Source organism: Acomys minous (assembly GCF_964271855.1).
Source record: "Acomys minous genome assembly, chromosome: 6".
NCBI classification, from domain to species: domain Eukaryota; kingdom Metazoa; phylum Chordata; class Mammalia; order Rodentia; family Muridae; genus Acomys; species Acomys minous.
In genome coordinates this window covers 62,465,622-62,485,615 of record NC_140487.1, presented here as the reverse complement: position 1 = coordinate 62,485,615, position 19,994 = coordinate 62,465,622, and the positions used below count along the sequence as shown (strand labels likewise).

At 38.5% G+C, this 19,994-nt stretch overlaps 1 protein-coding gene across 1 annotated transcript in view; it reads left to right on the top strand.

Annotated features, from left to right (window-relative positions):
• CNTNAP2 (contactin associated protein 2) overlaps positions 1 to 19,994 on the top strand; it is a 2,010,562-nt gene that overhangs the window by 841,041 nt on the left and 1,149,527 nt on the right. The window contains exon 5 of the mRNA XM_084788077.1: positions 19,787 to 19,990. Within this exon, the coding sequence (XP_084644203.1) occupies positions 19,787 to 19,990 (204 nt within the window). The remainder of the gene's footprint in view (positions 1 to 19,786; positions 19,991 to 19,994) is intronic.

Here is a 19,994-nt window from a genome sequence, read left to right as displayed (position 1 = left end):
TACGGAACCGTTTCCATAAATTGGTTCACTTGCTGGGAATATAGGTTATAATGCACCAGCCTGGTGAAAGCATTTCTTATTTAAAACATAGTATGTAGTATTACGTAGGTCCTGCGTCAGGTCCACAGTATCTTTCTGTGCTCCAAATGAAAACAACTCGTCCTTGTGCATGGTTGAAGCCCAAGCAAGAGTTCTTAGTATTGAGCCAGGAAGTAATTTTCTCTGTAGCTTCTCGCGTATGAGCCACCCATGATCCCCTGTTGCTATAAGAGACGCGTCCTTCACACATGGCTTCCATTTCAACGTCTGCTTCTTCTGGGTTTCTTGCCTCCTTAACATCTTACAACCGTCCTGCTTTGCTCACCACTAGAAGTTCAAAGTGACCTGCCCATCCCTCTTCAGTGTCTGTGCATCCCAGTGTTTCACCTCACTCTGTTTACATATATAAATATTCTTCTTATAAATTCCTGTGCTGTGTGTAAACCCCTATAGATGGTTTCTGTCACTAATTAATTTTATAGAATCACCAGGGAAAAGCAAAACAAAATAATTTTTTGTGTATTTTTCTCAGAAGTCTAAGGCCACAATTATTCCATTAATGTGATTTGACTAATACTATGCTAACCAGAGGATTTCAACTTGAGGATTGAGATGTGTTTCTTCATCTTAATGTCTCCAGAATCTCATCAAATTCAGTTGTGAAATATAAAAATCAGAATGCTGACAGCTAAGAACCTAGGTTTTAGTGTAGACTTAACTAATTTGATAATTTAAAGTGTCCAAAAAGGGTCACACTCAACTTGCTGTTCAAAACCAGAGGTTCTGATTGTGAATTCTTGTACCTCACGATTCGTCATTTCCTGGGTGGCAAATTTATATGCTGTAAAGAAATGAAGGGGGATGTGATGTTAGTGTGCATAAAATCCCAGAAGATTGGTTTGACTATATTCTTGATAGTGTTCAGACCTAGCGCCAGCTTTGCTCTGATGCACTGGGTACAATGGGAGGCTATGGCCGACCTCCAAATCCATGTGCCGTGAAATATTATTCATTGCAGTGAGCAGTGAAGACAGAGCAGTCCAAATTACATCTGTTTCTCTACAGTTTATTTCTTCATATTTTTCCTGCCTCCTCATTTGCAAGAAAATAAGCTGCGTCCGGAGAGTCAGCAAAAGTATAACAATGAAGTTGCCTAGGTGCTAAGCAAGATGCCTCCAGTCATCCCAAATTCCCAATGTTATGGTACAAACCTGATTCTGTTCTTTCCGCTCTGTGTCAGGGTGCATTAGAAAACTCACCATTTCACCTCAATTAAGTTAAAAAGTAACCCATGAGACGGGAAACAACTACTTGCACACTGCTTGTAGCACGCAGGTATGTGCTCAGAGCTTTGTGTCACTTGTCGACAGAGTTCTCTTGAGCACACTATATTTAGCAGAGCTCTGCAACTCTCCAAAGGTCATAGTTGCCAAGTCACAAAACAAAACCTCAGGAGGAGACTGAACTGAACCTTGAGGTCACCTCGGAACTATTGGGGATCAAGGTCCACAGCAAAGAGGACACAGCAGCTTGTTCTTCAATACGATCCTGATTTCAAAGTGACAGACACTGCAATTGAGTCTGTGATTAATTATGATACAGCCATGCTGTCTGCTCGGTTGCTTATGAAAAAAAGAAAAGGAAGAAAAGAAAAAGAAACCCAAGGAAACCTGAAAGGAGTTAATCACTCATTTTATAATTGTTTGAAGTCACATCTTCATTCTCACTAGCCCCAGGTAACAGCAGCACAGACCGTCTCCTTTAATTCCCTCAGATTAATTTTTTGCGTGTTTGAGAATTAAAATAATTCATCTTCCTAAATTCGTGTCTATTTTAATGATAAGGCTCTATGGTTATATTTAATATATTCATTCTTAGAAGTCATTTATTAGATTCCATTCATAAGAACTGTAACATAATAAAAATTTAATGTTTGTTTTCCCTTTGAAAACTTGTGCTGTTTCAAATATGATGCTTTGCACTCAAATTTGTGAATTGTGGCTGTCTTGGTTTCTGGCCATGACAAAAGGCTCTGAGTGAAGCACATTAAGTAATGGAGGGTTTATTCTGCCCAGTACCCCAACGCATAGCCAAGAGGGAACTCACAGTAGCAGAAGCCCAAGGTAGAGACAGATGGTCACTGGTAATCCACCGTCAAGAACCAAGGAAGGCTAACTCTCCTTGCTCAGCTTGCTTTCTCCATTGTTGTATTTGACACAGGCCAGGATCCCCTCCCCCAGAGAGCAGCCCCACCTATGTTAATTAAAACTATTAAGATAATTCCTCAGGGCTTTTTACCCCAAGGCCCATCACCCAGGGGATTCACTTTGTCAAGGAAACAATGAACATCGCTGCATGAGTTATAACTTATCCAAAATTTGAAAAAATATTTCAGTGCCTCTGGGTGTTCTGTTTTTCAGGTTGACTTTCTGGGAGTTCAATTGATAAGGTATCAAAATAATGAGAGGATGTGATGAAATAAAGGAGAAATTCTCTAAATGTTTTGAGTTATATGACTTTAGAACACAACTTAAAACACCGATGTCAAAATAAATGCTTAGTTCTTTGTTCACTTGGCTAAGGTGCTCAGACATGAGGGACTATTTGCCTTGGGAACTCAGAAGGGACCAAGAGATTACTTCTCCCCTTCCCTTATTTCACATGATCCAGGAGGGAATTGGTTTTCTAGTGAAAGACCCCCAAAGGGAGACCGTCACTCAAGCCTCGGGATGGTGCGCACCCAAAGACACACAAACGACCGTCTTGCTGTAAACACATGAGACAGTTTATTGGCTGAGCTACAGGTAGACAGAGGCAGGAGACAGAGGGGTCTTGGGGTTTATATGGGCAAAGGTTGGGGGGAGTGGGAAGTTTGGCGCAGCCACACATGATTGGTTGTTTCAAACATTTTAACATCAGCAAATTGGTAGGCAGATCTGGGGGAAGGTCAGACTTAATCACAGGGGAACAGTCCTTGGTTCCTATTTTCCTCGGAACCCGAGGGTGAGGGTAGATGTTAATCTGAGCTAAGGACACATCTGGTTAAACTCAAACCTGGAACATTGTGTGTGGGCCTCAAGGGGGGATTGAGCAAACACCATAAGATTGGATGAGGGGTCTTGGCTCATTACTCACTCGATCATGTCCGGTACCTGTTTCTCTCAGGAATTTGTCCTTGTGTATCCTCCCTGTCTTTTACGGCCAGCCGGTCCCTGGAACACTCAATAGGTCTTTGTTTCCTAGCTCTGCATTCTTTGTGACTTATCATCTGGGGCCTTGGGCTAGCAAACCTGCTGAACTGCACTCTCAACTATTTGGGCTTATGAGTTAGAGAGCTCTGCTGTTCTGGTTGCTTTAATGCTAATTAAAAATTCTCTCTCTCACTAGCAGTGAACTGGACTTAGTGGCAGCTAAGTCACCAACTCAGTGCAGGGCTCTTCTGTAGCCTGATGTGGCCATAGGATGCTGTGAGTGTAGAGTCGCAAGACCATCATTTTAATTTCAGATAAATTTTATGCCTCAGCATAGCACTTATCCAAAGAAAGAAGACACATGCCATGCTGTTTCTGGGTCTACATTAAGAGAAACTTGACCGCTGACATTTTAAGGACTTTACCACTTTACCAGTCTACTATAAATGGCATGTGTAACAATGTTAAATCTGCCATGCCTTGGGAATTGCATACATTGCTGGGATTGACCTAAACTGAAAAAAAAAAAAACCCTGTCAAATTTAGTAAGTTGAAAATAAGATGTGCATGAATTGTATCAAAATGTGTCCTATTTGCAAATTCAGTCTCTTTCCTAATAACCCTCCAAAACATTAACTAAAAATAAAATAGACATGTGAATTTTTTTTTGCCCATTTATGATCTGAATTGAGAAGCTTCCTGTTCTTAAAGCTACAGAATTCTGTAACATCATCAGTGAGTCTTCAGGGTCCCTAATGGATTAGACTTTTATTTCTCTTACTTTATTTTGTGGCTGAAAAAGAAATTCACATTATAAATTGTACAAAACAATACCTGAAATTCTTAAATTTCTGTATGTGACCTTCAAATCATATTTGACCTTAAGATAATTTAGGCCTTAGAAAATCTGCAGATTAATATTTTATCTCTATCAAACTCAATAAATATCTGTATTTTCATGTTGAAATCTTAGAACATATTTTATAATGTCAGAAGTGTAGGCAATGATCAAATAACTAAGTAAAACAGAACATTTTACATACTTCTTCACAAGAAATACAGCTTAGAGGATATGGCATGTGTTCTATGATGCTCTGAGTAACTGAGACTTTATCTATGCATGTATAACTAAAACTAGGTTTTTCTGATTGTAATATACTTACTTAGTGAATTTAATAATTAGAAATGCAAACCCCACAGTTATGTGGCAGTACACACATGAAGTATGGGAGATTTGTGGCTGTAAGGTTAGCTGTAGGACAGATGGACCAAAATGCGTGTTTATGCAATGGAAACATATACATGAAATGACAGTGGCATTTCACTCCTTTATGTAGGATTGCTCTTCTGTAGCCCAGGCTGCCCTCAGTGTTGCTAGTTAGCCAAATATGGATTAAAACTTCTGGTCCACTTGCTTAGAACATCATAACCAGCTTACACACCACTAAGAGCCAAGCCCAAGGCCTCCTACATTCTAGGCAAACACTCTAGCAAACAAACTACTTTGTTGCACTGTTCAATAAATTAGATAATTGTAGAGGTTTTATCATGAGCCTCAAGGCTCACTTAACTACTTTACTGTGTTTTCACCTATTGTGTCCATGGTACTTGAGATGGTTCTACAGTTCCCATTTAAAAACAAGGGACTGATGTGCTCATTCGTCAAAGTTGCCCTATGCTGTAAAGAGACACACACATGAATTTGCCAGTACAAACCTAGGATTCCAGGGGAAACATGTGATTGCATTTCTAGGAGCCTCAGGTCAGTACATACTATCTACCAGTCAGTATGTCACATTGTTTAAAAGGCATGCTTCGTTGTCTCCAGGATGCCTCACTTCCAAAGAAGCCACTGAGAACAGTGCTCGCATAAAGCTTATCTGGCACACACTGTGAGATCATCACAACTTTCTCCTGATGAGAAGCTCCCACAAGAACATTACAACACAAGATGCAGGTGTTTTGAACAATCGCCTTACTCCATTAAAAAAAAAGCACAGGCTTGTACAAAGTATGGCATTAAGTAGATCATGGAAAGGACGTGCTTGATTGTGTAAGAGCTGAGACCTGAAGACAGAGCCTGGTCTTCTTGGTCACCTGAGGACTACACTTGGCATGACCCAGTATTCTATACACAGATGTTGGCATGAATAATATTAATGCTGCTTTAGGAGTTATGCATATTTTCTATAGCAAATGAATAAACCTGGAAAGACGTACTGGTGCAAAATAAATAATTGGAATGATCCAGTACTTACTCTTTTAGTTCAGGATGTGCTATGTGAGTAATAACCCCAGAAAACAAGAAGAGCATATAGGATGTTTCTAAATGGGGTGAGCCTGAGAAGTCCCAGCCAGGAGCTGGGTAGGCTGGCCAGCTGAGATATTATCAATTCATAGATGTAATCTCATTGTGTGTCCTGAAAGGGCCAAAGAGCTTTGAGGCCTTTGTACGACACTGATGTCAATTGTGAGGGTTATATGCTAATGACCTAATCACTTTCTAGAGCCCTCACCTCCTGAAGTAACCACATCAGTTGTTAGTTTTGTACAATAACATTTTGGGAGGACCCCAAAATTCTGAGCATTCTTCTCTCTTGAGCATCCCAAATGCCACTTCTCAGATGCAAAATACCTTCATCCCACCCCAACTATTTCAAAGGGCTTAATTAAACTCTAGCATCAGCTTTAATTTTTAAATCCTGACTCTCCAACTGGTAACTAAGTCAGAGTTACAAGGAAGATGCAAGGTCCACATCATATTGAAAAAAAAAACATTCTTCTGTGATGTTTGAATAACAGCATCGTTACGGCACATCCCACAAGCTCTCTGTTCCCCAATGTGGCCAAAGTTTGTTGCCATTAAACCAGTTTATTTTCCATGGTGATGAATAATCAGGAGGAAATATGTCTCTTATGAAGATCTGGATCACAATTGAGAAGGAGGAAGGACACATCAAGGAAGCTATGTGATTTTAAGAAGCCAGCAACACTCATTTGCACAAGCTGCATGTCTCCTCTGAGCGCTAAACTTGTAAGTTCTATTCCAGGAACACCAATTTATTTTATCCTTGTCAGGGAAGGCTCTCTGGTCAAGTGGCAGGAACATTGCTTGTTTGTAGAAATAAATTAATTCAGCCTGCTCACCAGGGCCTGTGTGGGCATGAAGGTGTCACACAGTAACAGATAGTACCCGAGTTCACAGTGAATCAGTGTCCCTCTAGTGCTCAAACCACTGAAATGTGAGGATGACCAAGCCACAGAGAACCATTCAGAGCATTAGCAGACAGGACACAGCCTGCTCTAGCAGAGAGCAGAGAGCACAGTTTTTCCACAAACTGTGTATATTAGGAGATTTCTTCATCCTATTTTATGCTTGAGGTACGTTCCACCCAAAGGTATATGAAATCAAACCCCACGTAAAGGTAGTCAGGATGTACAACACCTTAGAAACGAGCCCACAGCACACTGAGCACATGTTCCTTCCATTGCAGGTACAATTAAATTGCTTATACCAATTCATTTAGCTTTCAAGGAAACAGAAGAAAGAATTTTAAGATGAAATTGTTCGCTAGTTAACTCCTATATTGCTCTGGTTTTATGAAAATGTGTGGGAGGTTTTGGTAAAAATACATGCCAACTGGGACAATATCAAGCTTGCAGTTTTAAAGGGTAGCTTGTTTAAGGATTGTTTGTTTTCTTACGAATTTGACACCATTCCGGTATACAGCATAGGAATATGGGATAGTTAAAAAAATGGGAGGCAGGGAAGAATGGGAGGATACAAGGGATGGGATAACCATTGAGATGTAACAAGAATAAATTAATAAAGGAGAAGAAAAAAAGTTAAGACGGTGAAGTGAATTAAAATATTTAATGTTTAAAATTTAACTTTTTATTACTATCATTATCATTTCCTAGTTTGCAGGAAAGGCCCTAGGACAACCATACACACGTTCTCTTTCCTCTTTTATGTGGGTTCTAGGACTAGAATCGATGATGCTGGCCTCGCTCAGCAAGCCATTTTACCCACAGGGCCATCTCAATGGCCTGCACTTTGTGTTTCAAAGAGTAATTTTTGTCCTTCATCAAAGTTATTTCTTATTCCATCAAGCCATTGTAGCACTGAGCTTATTCAACACCCAGACAATGTTATTACTGGAAATATTCATTTGAAATTCTTCAGTTCCAAAGAATAAAGAATTTCATGATGCTGAAGTTCCAAGAAGCAGAAATTGATCACCAGAAGGGTGTGCACTCAACAATACCGGTATCCCTTGAGTTATGGGTCAGTGTGTTCTCTGTTCACATTAGTAGAATCCAGGTTCTTTATTTCTGGGTCAATACTATCTCTGCCGTGTCCTGTCATGCATCAGCCCCAAGACTTTTGTGTTTACCATTCTAAGTAAGATGCAAACTTGAGCGTGCGCCTTCTTCTTAAAAGTATAACGCTCCTTATACTTTCTGGACAAGTAGGTAAGGCCCGGTAGGAAGGCATGAGTTTGCTAGAGGGAATATTTCCAATGGGCTTTGGTGCCTAGAAGTTGTACCCAGTCATCAGGCACCTAGCCTTGGGGTAATTATGGAGGGTGGATAGTGGGTCAGAACAGAAGCATTCAATAGCACTGGCAAGTGGATTACAAACCCAAGATACTTTGGCATTTGGTGTGTGTGCCTGAGGCATTGTTGGCTACTGTAGTAACTGTCTAACTCTAGAAAGGCTGGTCATCCATGATCAGCAAAATCCCAGATGTCAAAGATCTGGAATGAGGACAAGACATCACTAAGGCAGGGACAGAATTAGAAGTAAACCACAGACATGTCAAAAAATATAGATGACGGCTACCTCTGATCTCCATACCTCCTCATTTCCATCTTTCCTCCTTTGCTAATAGAAAGTATTGATCTTTTCTTCAATGTTACTGACATTCTATGGAAATAGTGTCTCAAAACAATCTGCCCAGCTGTACCTCCCCAGAATCCCATCTTTCTGTCCTGAAGCACTGAAGGTTAGATATGACACTGAAAGTGAGCATGAATGGAACTGGTGGCTTTTTTGAAAAGCCCAGGTTGAATGGTAGGAATCCTTTGAATCATAAGGCACTCTGAGGATCTGCTTGAGGTCTGCTCTTCACAATCATTTTGGAACCTCACCATCTAGACAACCGTTTCCTCACAGAAACAGATTTTGGCAAAGTCAACACTACAGAATCCTTTTCACTGGACAGTAATGTTAGCACGGAGAAATCAACTCTAATGTATTTGTCTTTTTGATTTACAAAAAAAATATAATAAAAATAGCTTTTTTTGTGTGTGGATTTTCTTCAAATGAATTTAATGCTAATTTTCAGAAGGTTCATATTATTGATGCATTATTAGGTACATTAGAGTTATAAACTGCTTAGCAAAAGATTGTTCTGATTTCCAGGTGTCTTACGAGTTGCTAGGGTGTGGGAGAGGAAACAGAAAGTGGTATGTGTAACAATGTATGTGCCTGTGAATGACCATTTCTGGAAGGAGAGGGCACTTTGAGCTTCCTTTTTATTTTTGATATTGAATGACATAATTTTGGTAATGTGATTTCAAATTTTACTAACATTCTCCCTGTGTCTAGATTTGGTTCAATGAACTAACCACATAATGAACTATTCATAAGTCAATGCACATTATAGGTTTTCTTAAAGTAATTCAATAATAATAAAATATATACAGGAACAAATCCATCTTCCTGCTGAATGTCAATAAATATTTAATCTCAATTTAGTCCAAACTAACTGTGTTAAAGGAATGTCTTAGTAACTTAATAACTGTGTTGAAAGATTATCATAATAAGCTTTCCAACTTTAATCTTGCAACAAGTAAGTTTCTCTTCAATGCATCCAATTAAAGAAAAAATGTGTTATAATAAAATTCATGTAGAAGTTAAATGTCTGAGCTCTTGACTTATAAACAATTACAGCATGAATATAACTATCACAATTCATTTTTAAACAATTTATATAGAAGCCCACAGATATAATAGTTAAGCAAATATATTTCCTTGTATAATATTTGGATCTCTTAGAAAATCAAATTCACAGAACCATGTATTGGTTTGTAAGGATGCAGAAACATAATGCAATTCCCCTTTGCCATATATTTCAAAGACACATTCTATTTACATCAACTCAAGAAAGTTTTATTATGCTAAGAATGCAATGTAGAGTGATAAAAAGTCTGTGCCTTAGAGTGTAAAAAGCCCCAGAGGAAATCAGGCCTTTAGCAGGATGGTTTCTGCACAACCTGAGGAACAACATCATCAAGTTCTGTAAGCTTCAGTAGGACAGTAGGCCATGGCTGTTTTATATAGACAAAGTTCGTAGTGGATGAGTCTTTTCTTTTCTTTTTTTTTTTTTTTTGTGGTTAATTTTTTTTATTATTTAATTAATTTACTCAGATTACAACTCAATTGTTATCCCATCACTTGTATCCTTCTGTTCCTCCTTCCCTCTCACTTTTACCCTATTTCCCTCCCCTAGGTCTATGACTGAGGGGGGTCTCCTCCCCCACTATCTGGTCATAGACTATCAAGTCTCATCTTGGTAGCCTGCTTATTCTTTCTTTGAGTGCCATCAGGCCTCCCCACCAAGGGGAGGTGGTCAAATATGGGGTATCAGAGTTCATGTCAGACTCTTTTCTAAGAATTAAAAAATGACTGAGGTGTAGCCAGATGAGAACAAAATGTCAGTTCTTGAGTTAATGCTCTCGTGACGTCAGCCAGAGACTCAGTTGATTTAACATCCTATCTTAGCAGTTAGTGAAGAGTATGCTCTAAAGAATGTGACAGGGGAAGGCAGGAGTTGCTGTCACTAAAGGTTTTATGATGTACATTATAGAACTTAGATTTTTCTTTCCTCCTTGGGAAAAGTGTTGATACCAGGAAGGTGCTCCCAGCTTCTGGAGAATCAATACAAGGCTTATCAGACAGTAATACATGCATTAGTCCCTAAAGTATGCTAATGCAATGTACATTAGCAAGTGTGAGGGCAGCTCTGAAGTGGAATATAAAGGTAATCGATGAATTTGAAAATTGAGGAGTGTTGTTTTCCCCTGGACTTGGAAATAGTTATTATATAGGTTGGGAAAAATAGAAGAGCTCAAAAAAGTTCTAGATCCCCAGTTGCAATGACTTGCTATTAGATAAGACAGCAGGACAAGGAAGCCCATAGAAATAATTACATACTTGACAAGTGGAGACAGATGTGGAGTACCCACGTGGACCCATCTTACAGACAGTTGAGTATTGGAGTTTAAACTTTATAGAGAAGAGGGAATCAAGATGGTGAAAAAAATAGAAATATTTTCTAAGTGATTTTGCAAGAGAAAAGAATCGGTTTAATAAAAGAGAAACCATATACTGAGAAATAAGAGAAAGAGATAAAGAGAGAGAGATCTTCAAAACAATAAAGGAGTGATGGAATCCCTAAATAAGAACTAGCATGAAAGACAGGGAAAGAGCAAAACTAATTTCAGCTCTAGCCGCGGATCCTTGTGTGAGAGAACCTATGCTCTATTACTAAGGAACGCTGGAAAGGACAAACAAACGCAGCCATAAAAACAAACCAGCAGCCCTAAGTACAGGAGAAAGCCTTACACAATTAAAATGTAGTTTGGAGATTGGTTCTATAATACCCCTGTGCTCTGAAGTAGATACCTATTCTAGATCTTTCCAACATCCAGAGATTAAGTTTTTATGTCTACTCCAATTTGCTACCTTTTCCAGCTTGGCACGGGCTGGTAAGATGTGAACTTGGGAGGATACCATTGGATGGAAACAACTCGCTTAGTATACTAAAAATTCAAGCTGAGTGAGGGCTGTGGCCATAGCATGAACTTTCATTGGTGCCTTTCATGGCCAATGCTCTCTAAGCAAACCTAATGATCTACGCCACTATCTGTAGAATTGTAGACTGTGTTAAGATCCCTGTCTTCCCTATAGTGGTGCATCAGGAATCATGGGGTTCCTTGCAAGTTCTGTAGATCTGCAGCACAGCAGAGAGGGATAATAATCCACATTAACAACTGAACCCAACCAATAGAATCCACAGCCTTGGTACTCTGGCTGTTCACCACCAGAAGTCCCAGACATCACTCGTCCCCAGGACCAGGGTAAGCACACATCCATGCTCCACAGATCCAAGAATTAACTTCACGAAATATGGATAAGGGAACATCACACCAGATGTTCAGACATTGAAAGACAATAAAATACAAAAGAAAATGTAAAACTCTGAAAGGAAAAGTACATTTATCTAGGAGCCTGTCCTACTTTGAAGGAAATCTATTAGCTATTTGAAAAAAAATTTAATTATCCTTAAGAATCTCGGTGATTTTCAGAAGAGTGTGTGGGGAGTCAATGCAGGGAATGAACTCAGAGTTCACTACTGAGAAATAACTCATAAAAAGAGTGAATCAGGAATATGAGAAACGAGACTCTAATGGGTAGGATGAAAGATATGAAGGAGAGCCCTGAAGAAGATCAGATTAAACAAACAAACAAAAAAAATGGTTTTAGTAACTAAAGATCAAGTCAGCGAATTAGCATATTAACATTGTCAACGAAACAGGAAAGTTAAAATGATGAGAAAGGGGGAGATAAATTTAAAGGAATGAAAATAGATTATAAACATGCATAACATAATCAAGTTTCTTCAAGCACAAATTGTGCTAATTTAAAAAAAAATGAAAAGGGGAAATATTGAAAATCTATTTCATTAAGGTTACATAAAGGCTTAAAAGTATCCCCAAACTGTGTGTGTGTGTGTGTGTGTGTGTGTGTGTGTGTGTATATATATATATATATATATATATATATATATATATATATATATATATACATGAATATACAGATACAACCAAAAGAACCTTAGCTAGCATAAAGAAAAACAGACTCTCACCGAGGCACAGTGAGGTGGAACTGTTAAAACACAGGACAAGAAAATCTTGAAAACAGAAAAAGAAAAGTACAAAGTCATACAATAATGGTCTATTAGATTTTTACTATCACTCATGAAAAATAAATGTGTAGTCCAAAAGAAAATGGGAAATACATTAAATGTTCTGAAAGAAAGGAGCAAACAGCAAACAACCCCCAATTTGCCACCTAAGAAAAGCTATTCCTAGCAAAATTTTCTTGCTAAATATTAGAAGAAATAATATTTCCCAAATAAGAAACTAAAATGATGGAACCTCTAGTAGCCCAGCTCTTAAAAATATTTACATGAGCCAAACAATAAGAATGGAAGAATGAAAACTACTGTTTTTTTTTTTGTTTTTGTTTTTTTTGTAAAAGATTCTTTAGGGACACAGAATATAGAAATTGGCCTGTATGATAGGAATCTGGCTAATCCAATGATGGCTGGTCATGCTTGAGAGAAAGAGAATGAGGTAGCCACTCAGGACAATGAATGAGCTGTGAGCCTCAGCAGTCCCCTCTGATATCAAAGGTGTGAAGGATCACAGATAAACTTGTGTTGAGTCCACATGAAAAGCCAGAGGCGACAGTGAGATGTCCATGGGTCCTGGAATCAGTGAAAGAAGCACTCCCTTAAGGTCTTTTCTTGACCCCAAGCTCTTCCCACTTCCCACTGCTTTGGTCCCAGCTCACGCGGTAAGTATGGCTAAAAGCAGCCAACAATATCCGTGCCATAGTTTGAGTGCTATGACACATGAAGTTTATTAGACCAAGTTAACTAATTCATTGCTTTTTAATTCAACCTCACTCAAGTTTTCAGGACATGAACAAATTATAGACAAATTATTTTCAAGATGTAACATAAATTGCCATTAGTCCAAATTTTTAAATGTTGACTGTTTTATTACATTTTGCTGTTGAAAATATATAAGTGTTACTATTTTCATTATGGTGGTAACCCTGAGTGTTTCTAACTCTGTTGGGTTTGGGATGTTCTTTTGTTTTTTTCATTTTCATTTGTTATAATTTATTCAGATTACATCCCGATTGTTAGGCCTTCCTTCTATCTTCCCATTCCCTTTCCCTCCCCCTTCCACCTATTCCCCTCCCCTTACCTCTGACAGAAGGGTACCTCCTCCCCCATCATGTGACCAAAGCCTATTAGGTTTCATCCAGATACCCTGCTTCCCCTTCCTCTGTGTGCCTCTAGGTCTCCCCACCAAGGGGAAGTGATGAAATGGAGGGGGGCGGGGCACCAGAGTTCACGTCAGAGGCAGTCTCCGTTCTCCCTCCAACCGTGGAGAATGAGAAGTCCTTTGGCTATATCTGAACAATACTGCATGCACTGTCCTTGGTTGGTGGACAGTTTATGTCGGTCCCCTGGATCCACTGGCCTTGATGGTCTCCTTGTGGGGCTCCTCGACCCTCTGAGTCTTTCCATGGCCCCCGTTCCTCCGTACTGCTCTCAGCGCTCCACCCAACAAGTTCCAGCATCTGTCCTGATCCATCTTATTACCATCTGAAACCTATCGACGCTGGCCTTGACTGTCGACATTTCTATCAGCAGTTTTATCTTCTGAAGACGCACTGACCTCCTTGACTAACTCCTGTTTTCATCATTTTTGGTATCTCTAGTTGCTATTTCTAAAATTTTCAAATTCCTCCCATCATCACCCACTTTCAAAGTCCTATGATCCATATAATCAGATTTAGTTGAAACAGTGGCCCCTACTTCCCTGGTACCAATTTACTGTGTTGGTTAATTTTAATTAACATGACTATAAGACCTGTTAGAAGTAAGAAATATTTATTTATTTTTTATTACCATCAGAGTATTTTGGTCCATCATGGCAAAGGAACCATGCCAGGGAGCTTCATAGCGAGAAGAGTGTGTGGTTGTGACTGTTTGTATTAAAGCTAATCCTGAAATACACAACAAACAGGAGCTGAGCTTCAAGCCATAAAAATTCTATCTACGTTACTGGCTAATACGGAATATTATAGAACATACTAGAAATGATGAGGAAAAAAGAGGGAATCAGGACAGAAAAAAAAGACTAAAATAGGCTTTCAGTGACCAGGAATGTGCTAGGGGCATAGTGGTAGTCTGAGAAGGCCCTTGCATACATGGGTAAATGATCTCAGTGCTCAGTGCATGGTGAACACATATATGTACATGTCACAATATAGCAGAGGAATCCAATAGTTTACACAAGTATCTGTGTGTTGTTGACTATATTTTAAATGAGTTCATTTTATGAGACATTTCAATAATGACTCTGCTGATATGGTTGCTCTTTTATAACATGAGATGAGGCACCTAAGAACAAAAGAAAAGCTTTTGTACAGAGGGTGAAATTCCGGATTTCATGAAAGCCATGAGAGTTCTTTATTATTCCTTTCCCCAAAGTGTCTAGATCTAGGTCTGATTGAAAGGATCTATTAACATAATCCACTTTGACTGCTTAGCAAACATCTACACTTTGAGAAAGGACAGTGCCTTGGAAAACATAATTAGATCCAAGCATATCCAAACCGAAATGGATGGATTCCATCTGAGTTTATGTCTACCCTAGTGCCCAGTCATGTAAAAACCATGAGATAAATTCCTGCCCACAGTCATAATCCTAAAAAATATGCAGAATTTATCCAGAATTTTTCTGATGATTGGGACTTACCTGATGAGTGTATGGTGAGCTGCGTGTCTAATTATAATTGTGGCATGAAAAAAGGTGAAGGTGATTTTAGGAATGTCGTCCAACCTGGTGCCTAAATTTTAAGCTAAGCTTAACAAAGGTATGTATGATACCAGCTTATTAAAATATAAGTGACAACATGACAGACATTCAACAAGTGTTTCTCTGAACATTGACTGGCATTGATTTTTCTAACCCCAAAGCTATTAGAAAACAGGTTAAAAAATCAGATCCCTGGGGCTTCCTGGCTGCCAGCTTAGCTCCAGGTTCAGTGAGAGATTCTGTCTCAAGGGAATGAGGCTGAGAGTTAAAGAGCAGAGCTTCTAATGGGCTCCTCTGGATTCTGCATGAACACTACCACACATCTACACACACACACACACACACACACACACACACACACACACACCACAATCTGTTCACTTTCTCACCTAGACATACATAGAGAATGAGAGGGTAATAAGAATGAAAATGTCTTTCATGTTATTTCATGGTCATATACAATTCTAAATATTGACATCTGACTTGGAAAAAAAAAACAAATATGGGGATGTATATTCTTGTAAAAATTGATATTCTACTAAAATTCCATCTTGTATTTTTAAACTTTAGTTTTAAAGATATATCTCAGACTCTTGAAGTGGCTTGGTATTTATATACTATAAATGCTAATTTGATTATATATAATTTTACACACAAATATTGCTACATATGTGTATATAAATATTGTAAATATATATTATGCAATATTATATGTTCTATATTACATGGGCAACCATTGTTAATTTATATTTTTATTCATGTTAAATACAAAATTTATACTCATGTATATATGTATAATTTATTTGTAATGTGTACATTATGCCATACTTTAGATTAGATAGTTGCATAGCTTGGTAGTTAAATGTATAAAAATTCAACATTTTAACAACTACTTATCATTAACAATACTCATCTTTCCTGAGGATGACTTTGTTTCCAATTTTAATATATGTTATGTAATAGTATGAAAATGCACATTTTTGGTAGAAACATATTCAAGGTATTTGAATACAATATGGTAAACACTTCTCCAGAAAAAAAATTGTAAAAAATTCAGAGAGTATAAAACCAGTAGCCTAACTAACAAAACAAAAACGGCCTCATTGCAAGAGGATTTGATGAGTTGGGCACACTCCCAGGTCCCTGAGTTATTGTTAGAAGCAAAATTGTGGAAACACTATGATTTGGCATTCACTTTTGAATAGCTGTGATTGTTGTTCAAATTGCTTAAACAGTTCGACCACACATATTTAATCTCTGCAGAGAAATCTTAACTTTGGGGAGTGATAAGTAGTCAGAATCATAGAAAAAAAAAGTAGCTTGTCCTAAAATAAGCCCAACGTGTTATTAGATGTCAAGTGAAAATTTAATGTTTTTTTCATAAGAAATAGAAATAATCTGTGGTGGATATTATTTGCATCATTATACAATATTCCAGACCCTTCAAATGAGCATGATAGGTATTTAAGTATAAATTATATTACACAGATCATTTCAGGGAGCTTTATAATTTCCATATTAGCTCTTTACTCACATCTGTGGATATTACAAAGCTATTCATAGAGAAAGAGGTTTGACTTTGTAATGGAGGAAGTCTGGCTTAAAGATCGTTTAATCAGTTTTTCAACCCACCACAATGACTTGTGATGGGTAAAATGAGTCTGGGTAATGTGAATCTCTTCCCTGCATGATTTTTTTTTATCAATTCTACAGGACTATCCAGAGGCAATAAGCCACACCCACTCTCTCTGTCACACATCCCCATTGTGTTGTGAGGCAGGAATGCACAAATAACTATTTTGTTCTGGCACTGTGTAGAGATTTCTATTTATATGAACATATAAAGGTAGAAGATTTCTTGCCTCTGTCTAGGCTGAAGGGACATTTGCTTCCTGAGATCTGAATGAGAAGCATCATAAGTCACAATTAATATATATAGAAGGCATATAAAACAAAGATGGCTCTATTATTCAATTGTCACTGATAGGAAGCTGGTGGCAAAATTACTCTCCAGAGGTCATAACTGACTCCTTCCTTGCACTTTTCATTTATCCACCTTTCAAGACAAAAAGGAATTTCTACCAGCTGTGGAATTATAAATTCAGCCTTAGAGCTGAAAACTGGGTACCGTTTTTCTTGCCTTTATCTCTCATCATGGATGATGAAGATATTGCCACTGGAATTCAGCTATGACAGTATGGATGATTAAGCTCTAGTCTAATTGGCTTTGCAGTGTGAGCAGAAGCCAGGACGTAATGATTGTTTCCCCCAAGCCTCTGTATTAAAATAAACCCCTGTGATTCACAGACACAGGCAACAGGAGTCTGATGGTTATGAAAGGCTTTTTATGAGCAACAGCACTGATTGTAGGAAAACTGAGAGTTACAAGGTTAAGTTTGGCTCTTGGAACTTTCAGCTAATGAACATGCCTTTAAGAATTTATTTTCTTTCTTTTTTTTTATCTTTTCAGTCTTTATTTTTTAAATATATTTTATTAATTTATCCATATTACATCTCAATGGTCATCCCATCCCTTGTATCCTCCCATTCCTCCCTCCCTCCCATTTTCCCCTTACTCCTCTCCCCTATGACTGTGACTGAGGGGGACCTCCTCCCCCTGTATATGCTCATAGGGTATCAAGTCTCTTCTTGGTAGCCTGCTATCCTTCCTCTGAGTGCTACCATGATATGACTGTGTTTAGGCTTTCAGATGTGTGTGCATGGGAATGCTTGTGCCTGTGAAGTCATGTGTCTTCTTCTTAAGCCACTTTCTTCCTTCTGTTTTTGAGACAGAGTGTCACTGAACCTGGAGTTGACAAGCTTAGCAATAAGCTCTGGAGCTTCTCCTGTCTCTACCTATCCTGGGCTGAAATTAAAAGCTTGCCTCACCACACCTGGTTTTTTTGTGTGCTTTTCTAACTGAGGCATCTCCTTAGCCCCTCTCTGAACTTTTAAAAACAGCATTGTTCAAACTATGGCTTAAAGCATAGGTCTGAGATGATCACCTCTGCATCTTTAAAGCATGAGAAAGCTTTTGATGGCTTTCTGGAAAACAGAGCTTTAAGCCCGAAGTAATGTTAGAAACAGTGGTTGCAGTTCACTTTGCAGAGGAAAAAGTTCTTGGCATTAACAGGTGGTTCTCAAAAGGGACAGGAGATGGTAGTCCTCACGCCTTTTGCCACCACATTGAGGACATGACCGGCAGAAGGAATTGTTCCACTTACCAGGAAAATCAAGTTCTTCCTTGTGCTGGATCAGAACATGACACGACATGTCCAACAGGCTTTCAACTCTCCGTTATTTTCTCCACTGTCTTCCTATGGGAGTGTTTTAGGAAGAGCTCTCACAGCCTAAAGGCTGGCTTTGTACAGAAATATTATCTCCAGGTACTAGAACAACCCAGTCTTACTAAATTTTCTGTAATTTCAAAATTAAAAGGTAAAAGATCGTGGGATTTTTGAAAATATCTTCATAATATCCCAAAAGAGTAACTGCCCTGTTAGCTATAGAAATATTTTGATCCGTATTTTAATGATTCCACTTTATATCCATTCCATCCCCGGGGGACCCTTTGCCCAGGCACAGACAGCACATACGCCGCTGTCACTCTTACCGCTGAACAAGGGACCAAATGACTATATGAACGATGAGCAGTGATGGAGCAAGCATAGCAAACAATCTACACATCGCTTACTTCGGAAGTTTTTAATGTAATCCCTTACATTCAAATTAGAGCCACTCTAGTCACAGTAAAGCTAGAGAGGCTTATTTTTTCCCAGTTCAGAAATGGCAACTGCAGTTTCCTCACTCCAAATGCAAGAGACTGATATGGACTTTGAGACAGATATCTGAAGCTAGCCAAGAAGACATGCTGGAAGAAGGTGCTTACAGTTCACTTAGTTACAAACTCCCAAATCCTATAGCAAAGTTATTTAAAATGTTACACCACATAAAAGCAGTATACAACACAACATTATATTTCGAGTTACTGTGTACTTATATTTAGGAGAGAGAACCAATTATTAAATTTAAATGTGTTTATTAAATTGCAAGGAATTATCTTTCTTAAGGAAGAAAAATTACATAATCTTTTAGAGCTAAACCATCTTCCAGGAAGATTATAAGAGTCAGAGGTGGTGTTGGTCTGCTAGGAAACAGTGTCTTCTGGAAGGAAGCTATAGGTACTTGACTTCAAGCCATTAGGATATCATGGGCAAAACTTGTTCAAGCCTAAGCCGCACCAAAGCTCAGCATAGAGAGTCGAACTTGGCACAGAGCCCCAACCATACTGTGGCACTATTGGCAGTCATATGCTGCTGGCAAAGGGATAGACAGCTTTCTATAAGCATATAGCCCCTGGTAAATTAACCATTGGAAGATAACACATCAAGGACTATTTGGACAATGCACAGTGGCCTTAAGAAAAAATATAGGGACACAAAATTGTATGCGTAGGGAAAGGGGATGGACCTGGAAAGCATTGAAATGTAGGGTGAACATTATCAATGCATGTCATATGAACCTCTCAAATAATTGCTTTTCTTTTACTCCTTTACAATTAGCTATGCATTCCCAAGTTGAAATTCCAATCATATTCATATTAACTGAGTTTTCATTGTTAATATAGCAATTGAAGTAAAAGTCTATATTGATAGATATAATGATTCTTATTTACTCGCTCTAGGTAATCCACTTTAGGACACATGTTAAATTAAAAGAAAGAAAAAAGGACTGGGATGGATACTTTATCAGGAAAACATTGTTTTAACTCCCATTTTCCCAAGTAGGCACCGGCAGATAGTGGATATTCAACTATACAACCAGACTAATGGAGTGTCTCTCTCTCTCCCTCTTTCTCTTCTCAGGGGCTGACGTTATCAACTTTGATGGCCATGTTGTGTTACCATATCGATTCAAAAACAAGAAGATGAAAACACTCAAAGATGTCATATCTTTGAAATTTAAGACCTCTGAAAGTGAAGGCGTAATCTTGCATGGCGAAGGACAGCAAGGGGATTACATTACTTTGGAACTGAAGAAAGCCAAGCTGGTCCTCAGCTTAAATCTAGGTTT